The 7,005-nt window shown below is 54.8% G+C and overlaps 1 protein-coding gene across 2 annotated transcripts; it reads right to left on the bottom strand.

Moving 5' to 3' along the window:
• Nucleotides 1-1,260: 1,260 nt before the first annotated feature.
• Nucleotides 1,261-6,656, bottom strand: KLF10 (KLF transcription factor 10). Of its 2 annotated transcripts, none has more exons than XM_074554119.1 (4): nucleotides 6,506-6,656; nucleotides 4,718-4,957; nucleotides 3,739-4,615; nucleotides 1,261-2,834 (listed from the first exon to the last, which is right to left on the bottom strand). In XM_074554119.1, exons 2-4 carry the CDS (start codon nucleotides 4,946-4,948, stop codon nucleotides 2,575-2,577), a joined length of 1,368 nt encoding a protein of 455 aa, XP_074410220.1. In that variant the 5' UTR covers nucleotides 4,949-4,957; nucleotides 6,506-6,656; the 3' UTR covers nucleotides 1,261-2,574. The 2 variants fall into 2 exon arrangements, with proteins under 2 accessions (XP_074410220.1, XP_074410223.1); XM_074554122.1 differs by lacking the exon at nucleotides 6,506-6,656 and adding an exon at nucleotides 5,499-5,635.
• Between the last annotated feature and the right edge of the window lie 349 nt (nucleotides 6,657-7,005).

Raw genomic sequence — 7,005 nt, 5'->3', positions numbered from 1 at the left:
GCTCAGAAAGCACCAGCAGCTGCTTTTCCTTCAGAAAACACAGGCAGTGGAGATCGCAGCATGGAAACCCACTGTCTTCCTCTGTTATTGCATGGCAGCATGAGGGTGTTTGCCTGGAAAGTCAGATTTATGTCCAGCTCCATGCTTAGGGAGAGGGGCTTCAAAGCACACCACAGGCACTGCTGAGGAGAGGGACAGTGACACTGCATGGGCACAGCACCAGTGGGGAGGTGGCACCTTCTGTATGTGACAGTGACACTGCACGGGCACAGTACCAGTGGGGAGGTGGCACCTTCTGTATGCTCTTCTGCAGGGCTGCAGCAGAAAATGGCACTCAAGGATCAGCATGACAGGAGAGCTGGTGAGGGGACCTCGTTCCCAGTCCAGTGACTACTTGCAAATATGGAATATCTCAGACGCAGAGCTGTTAAAATATTTTATCTCATGGCCATGAAATGAGAAATACCATGAAGCAAGATGGTGGAATGGGACTCACATCTCACATTTCTGAGGAAGGAGCCTCTCTTTTGCATTGGGCTATGATGGCATATCCCACCTGGAACGAGAAGGGCAATGACTCAGAGGCTCCCTACGCAGGGCCCTGTGCCACACAGGATAGGGCAAGGAGTGCCCAAACCCACAGCAGGGAAGGGCACTGAGTCAGCATCCGTGGGATTGGGAAATGTGGGGATCCCTGCGTGCAGGGATCTGAGCGGCAGGCAGAGGAGCCCACATGAGCAGTGCCAATGGCCACTGCTGGCACACAGGGCAGCAGCCAGAGAAGCCAGACTGCCCAGCCTCTGCCCTGAGAACCCCAATTCCCCGCTCTCCTCCTGCCAGGGGACTCCTGCAGCAACACCTGTAACAGGGCAGGCAAGCCCCCAGCCTGGAGCCCATCTCGGTGCCAGCACCTCATGCCCAGTGGTCCTGGGGAGGGCCACAAGGGACCCAGATCCCACACTGTGGGGTGGCAGCCACCACCCCTGCCCGACAGCCAGGCCATCAGGAACACAAGCAGGATCCTTCCTGGGGAAGCCAGTGCAATCACCAACGTAAAGGAAATACTTTTCAACAGAGTCATAGTGGCCCACATAGGCATGATTAGCTTTGGGAGCTGAAGAAAAGCAGGGGGATGAAAAGCTGGGACAAAAAAACCCAAAATCAGTCCAAAAGAAATGCACAGTAGTAAGCACAGACGTGAAACTCCGTTCCTGTGGGCTTTATAGTGCTTTAAAAATATTTAAAAATTAAGAGATAGTGTTCCATTGGTCAGGACAATTTTATTTTGAGGTTATTTTCCTTGCAAAGGGATAAGTTCCACTATGAATTAAAAAAAAGGTCAACATTACAGAAAATTGGTTTATTGTAAACAAAGTATAAAGTACAACGTAAGAAATGTGCAAATCTTTAAAGTAGTCACAAAAAGCAGATCTAATACACTATTTTCAAACCATTCACTTTCTGATATGTGTCCTCAACATAATATGATAAAATACAAATAGTGAAAATAGATGCATTGTCACAAAAGCTGGTTTAAATTCTAGGCCGGTCTTTACTGCCTTGTTTTCTTCTCTGAATCACAACTTTCTAATTTAATACAATACATAATATATCCCTTTCAATTGTAGCATAAACTGCCTTTCAAAGAATAACACAATCAAGAAGCCTAAGATTCTTGGTTTTCCTCTTTAATCAACCAGAGTAGTTTACAGCTACCAAGTTTGTCTTCAAGGTGCCCGTTATCCGCTCATGACAAGCGCAGTGAGGAGGTGGAAAGGAAACGATAAGCAACACAAAAGCAGAAGCATCATGCGATGCCCAGCTACAACCAGCTGTAACAATCACAAAGCTTGCCAAAGCAGCTGGGAAAACATGACAAAGCTAATAATGATTCAGAAATGTTCCTGCCCTTTGGCTGCCCATGCACTGCCCCTGCATGCCCATCCCAAGCCCCTCTGGACACAGCAGTGTAAAGCTGGGTGTGTTAACTACCCCATGCAGAAGGAGATGTCCGAAGTCTCCAGGAGTCCGGCACCAAATCATCGATTACGATGGGGCTGAAGAAGTTAGGAGAAAAAGACTCCTACCAAGCAAAGGTGGCAGAAGTAGCAAAACAGATTTAGATTATCTTACGCAGGTGGGTCCTGGGCTTCCAAGCCTGTGCCTGAACATTGCCGCTGTCCTTATTTGCGCCTACTGAAGATAGGCAACTGAGAGCTAAAACTGGAGTTGGTCTCAGGCATGAGCAGCAAACCCTCAGAAACACTTGCATGGGACTGGATCTAGAGCATACACAAGTGATTTGCAAAATTGAAAACTGGCACAATGTGGCTGCTCTGCTCTAGAGCCTTCCCTTTCTTTCTCTCCTCACCAGTGCAAAAGACACCCGCTATTCCATTCAGCCACTGGTTCTCCCAGCAGCATTTTTTGTGACTGAGCGCAGGCTGCCTTTGCCTCTCTGTACTGCTGTCAGCAGCCAGTGCGGGAGAACCACAGACCGGGAGAAAAAGCCTTTTTTCAGCCAGCCCATCCCAGCAACAACAGTTAATTCCACCGTCTTCAGATCAAGTCCTGTCACTGGGCGGTCGCAGAGGCTGGTGGCACGGCCACATCACTGAGCTTGCTCACTTCCATCTGCCAGTTGGGTAATTTCTTCGCTGACAAGTGGCGGCGCGCGTGCTTCGTGAGGTGGTCGCTGCGCATGAAGCGCCGCTCGCACATGGGGCAGGCAAACTTTTTCTCGCCGGTGTGCGTCCTGCGGTGCCGAGACAGTTCATCAGAGCGGGCAAACCTCCTCTCGCAGCCCTTCCAGCTGCAACTGAATGGCTTTTCTCCTGGAAGGAATAAAGTACAAAGGGAAAAACCCAGTGAGTACTGAGCAATAAACACCGCTGCCTGAACTAGCAGGATTTCACTTAATTGGCAGGAAAGTTTCTATTAAGGCATCTGAGCCAAAAATCTAAGTAAGCATTATACACACAAAAGGTGGAAAATTGTTTATATACTAATATTTAAACATGCAGACTCACTATCTCCAAGGCTAAGTAGTATGGGTAAGGGATTAAAAAGGGTTAAAGGTTAAAAATTCTCCAGAACCAAATTGTTTGAAATGCTCTTCATATCTCAAGACAGCTGATTTTAACACTCAGCTCCGTGTGAACTGCGGATAATGATGACTCAGCACGCCCAAAACTCCCCTCTGAAGCGCAGCCTGCAGTGGTGCTTTATGTAACTGAGCTCCAGAAGTGCACTCTGAGCCTCTGTAAAAATACATGGAACTCTTTCTGCTACTGCAGTTAAGGGCTGAGCCTGGAGAAGTTACTCTAGAATAACCAAGGCAGGAATAGTTTGGAGTGGATTCTCACATCCTCTCATAAAACAATCTCCAAGTTTCACCCACTTCTGGCAAAAGCATTCCTGAGGAAAAGCCTACTGAGGCATCTTTAACTCTGGAAAGCATACTCCTTGTTGGGCAAGGCCTTGCTTCCACAGATGCATTACTGAACACCTTCTGACCCAAAGTGAGTCCAGCACAAACAAAGTGCTGAGTCAACTTCCCCTCAGGGAGACTTCCCATCAGAGATCAGCCAGCTTTATAGTGCATGCTGGCAAAAAGCTTCATTGCTAGCCCACCATTTGTTCAATAAACAGACCCAGAAATCGCTACAACTATAACAAGCTGTATATACAACCACAGTTTTGTACATTAGATTTTAGCATGCAGCAGCAGTAACCAACCTGTGTGTGTTCTGACATGAGCCTTCAAATGGGAGCTCTTGAAGTACGTTTTCCCACATCCTGGGTAGCCGCAAATGTGACTTCTTATTCTTGAAGAATCAGCCTGAGGAGTGGTTTTTGCTGTAGAAGGTACAAAGCCAGGAGCGGGGGCAATGGGAGAGAGTCTCGTGCCATTCGGACTAACAATGGGAGCCTTTGTGCCCTGCACGACTGGCTGGGGCACAACAAACATGACGGCACCCTTGGGAACCTGGGTGCCCATGAAGACCATGGGCTGACAGAGGGCGGGCTGCTGGCTGGGCGCGGCGCCGGGCACCACGGCCGTCACAACGTTGTTGTTCGTGGGCAGCGGCACCATCTGGCAAATCACTGGCACAGGGGGGGCCCCGCTGCCTGGGGCAGGGGACAGCGGTGCCGCCCCTGCTGGCTGCTCCGCTGGCTCAGGAACAGGCTCCTCCTTGCTCACCGAGGGCTTTGGCAAGGGCACGGGAGCAGCAGCTGGCTCTGCAGTTCTTCCCTCTGCCTCGGACAGTTCGCTGCCCTCAGCGCTGGCTGCACTCGGCGCCTCGGCAGAGCACACCGAGGGCTCCTCCTTGGCCTTCGGCCTCCTGTCTGCTGCCCTCCAAGCACTGTCCTGGTACTGGAGCACACTGGCTGCTCTCACAGGGCAGGTTTTGTGGTCACAGAGCTGGGCATCAGCCGTGTGGCGGATAACACTTGTCACTCGAGCTTTCAGAGGCCTGGCTGCTGGAGACCTCTCTGCTTCTCTCTGAGGTGTGGCCACAGGAGGCTTGGCAGCCTCGGGCAGTGCCTTGCCCAGAGGATGGATCACCTGTGACATCTCCAAGTCAGAAGGGCTGTAGGGAGGGGTCAGGCACTGAGAGGGAGAGAGAGACACAGTAAGGGGGGGATGCTAACATGACATCACCACATTAACTGTTAAAAAGAAGAACACACACACACAAATTGGAAAACTTACAAATGCTGGTATGGCATTGAAATCTGCTGCTCCAGGAAGCAGAACCTCGTCACTTTCTTCTGACATGTCAGATGCAGGAGTTATAGGTCTCATTTCTGCATGTTTCTTGAGGTCTGATTTCCAGTTGCAACTCATAGAAATAAGAGCTTCTACAGCCTCATAATCACTTTTTTCTGGCGTATTGTTCCAGAAATACTTCATATCTCTCTGTTTTTCAGTCATCATCTCCATTTCTTACTCCTGTTTTGGTTAGACAAAAGAAGAGAAACTTTAAACCTGATGCTAAGTTTGAGTATTTTGCAGCTGCCTGTAAGAAGGCATTGCTAAAAACAAATGAGGCAATGTGTACAAGGTAAATAAATTTTGTGTACCTGTATTTTCCCGCCTTTCTTATTTATGTAATATTTCTCTGAAGCTGCTAGTGAGGAAATCTGACCATCACATGAAAATTATATAATTACTTGAGACAAATTAACTACTCTGGATCTTAAGTATGTTGAAGTTATTCCACACTGCAAGAGCTGTGTCTGAGAACTTAAGAAAGATCTTCACACCCCCAAAAAAAAGTAAATCAGAGCTTCCTCCACCATCCCACCCTCCTTCTATTTTTGCTTTGGAAACACACAGCCCTCAGGATTGTGCTTATTTTGGCACATGAGAAAGGACCGCATTGAGGCTGATTCACATTTTCTTCGAAAGGTATTACCAACAAAAAACGTTCTAGAAAATACTCAAAGGATCTCTCTCACACACACACGTACGTGAAAGGGAAATCACCTACTTGGAGAACCAGGACACATGTACACGGACACACGTACACTGACACACGTCCGCACCCCCACACTGTGCATTCCCTGCCCGGCCCTCACGCAGGGCTGTGGGCGGGGCTCAGGCGCGGGCCCCGCCCCCGGCTGTTGGGCGCGCGCCACCCTCACCTCAGCGCACCCCGCCGGCAGCCCCCGCGCGCACCGCCCCCGCCCTGCCCTATTGGTTCCCCCAGAGCCGCGCCGGGCGCCCATTGGTCCGCACCGAGCAAGGCGCGGCCCGGGGCGGGGCACCTGAACAAAGCGTGATCGGGCGCCGCCGCGCGCCGACCTTTCCCCCAGTTCCCCCGCGCGGCGCCCCCGCCTCCGGCGCGCGGCGGCGGCCGGCTGTGAGGGCGGGCGGGGGAAGGAGCCCGGGCGGGAGGAGCCGTCACCGCGGGCGGGGGCCGGGCTGGGGTCAGCGCCGCCACACCCGATGCCTCCCGCCGCGGGGGAAGGGAAGGGAAGCGAAGCGGCGACCCTGCGGGAAGCGGGTTACGGGGGCGACGGCCGGCTCTTCCCGCAGCGCCGCTCCGCTTCCCTGACGCCGCGCCGCCCACCCCGCGTGGCGCCGGGATCCCCCCGGCTTTCTCCTCCTCCCTCACCGCTGCCACCCGGTACATGCAGCCCCCGAGGCCAGCGCCCGCATCTGGTCGGGCACGCAGGCACAAGAGGCTGCACGGCGCCGGACCAGCTCTGCCAACAGGTTCTCGGCGGCTTCTGTCCCTCCCGCGGCTTCTCTCGCCGGCTTGCCCCGCGGAGGGCTCTCCACGCGGGCGGCGCTCCTACAGCCCACCCCAGCAGCTCCAGTCCCCCACCGCGACTCAGCCCCTCCAGCCGCTGCCCCAGCCCGACCTCCCGCCCGCCGTCCCTCCTCTCTGGGGGTCGCTCCCGCACGTGCTCCAGGGATCCCCGTGCCGCACCACCCCCGGGGACTCCCTCCGTCCCAGCCGCCCGGCCCCCCCGGATGCCCGGTTCTGCTCACCGGAGGAGCCGAGCTCGCCCCAAGGTGCCGCCGCCGCTCTCCCGGTTTTCCTCTTTTTGTTCGCCGCTCCCCACTCGGGCGGCGGCGCCCCCGGGCCCGCGCGCGGGGGGGTGGGCGGGGCCCCGGGCGCCCGCCGGCCAATCGCCGGCAAAGGTGTGTGGGGCGGCGGCCAATGGGCGCCGGGCTGCCGCGCGTGATCGGCGGCCGCGCGGCGGCGTGGCCGGAGTGTCAGCGCGGCGTGTCCCCGGCGGCGGCTGAGTCAGGGCGGCCGCCCCCGCCCCCCTGCCGTGCCCTTCCCTCCCCGGCATCCGTGTGGGAGCGGCGGGGGCGGCCCGGCGCTTCCTCCTGCATGAGGTCACACGGCGGCGGGGGAGGGAGCAGCCTCCCCGGTGCGGCCCCCGCTCCCCGCAGGGCTGAGGTGAAGCGGGGCCACGGGCGGGGGATGGGGGGAGAGAGCGGCGCGGTCGTTCCGACCTCCTCGGGCGTTTCTGGCCCGTGCC

The sequence above is a fragment of the Zonotrichia albicollis genome, chromosome 1, assembly GCF_047830755.1.
Source record: "Zonotrichia albicollis isolate bZonAlb1 chromosome 1, bZonAlb1.hap1, whole genome shotgun sequence".
Taxonomy (NCBI): Eukaryota; Metazoa; Chordata; class Aves; order Passeriformes; family Passerellidae; genus Zonotrichia; species Zonotrichia albicollis.
Note: the sequence above shows the minus strand (reverse complement) of the source record. Positions and strands in the feature narration are given on the sequence as shown.

Coding starts and splice junctions, on each gene's coding strand:
- KLF10 (XM_074554119.1), bottom strand. CDS start 4,948: ATGGAGATGATGACTGAAAAACAGAGAGATATGAAGTATTTCTGGAAC. Junction 4,616..4,717: donor TCAATGCCATACCAGCATTT/GTAAGTTTTCCA, acceptor TCTCCCTCTCAG/TGCCTGACCCCTCCCTACAG. Junction 2,835..3,738: donor TCATGTCAGAACACACACAG/GTTGGTTACTGC, acceptor TATTCCTTCCAG/GAGAAAAGCCATTCAGTTGC.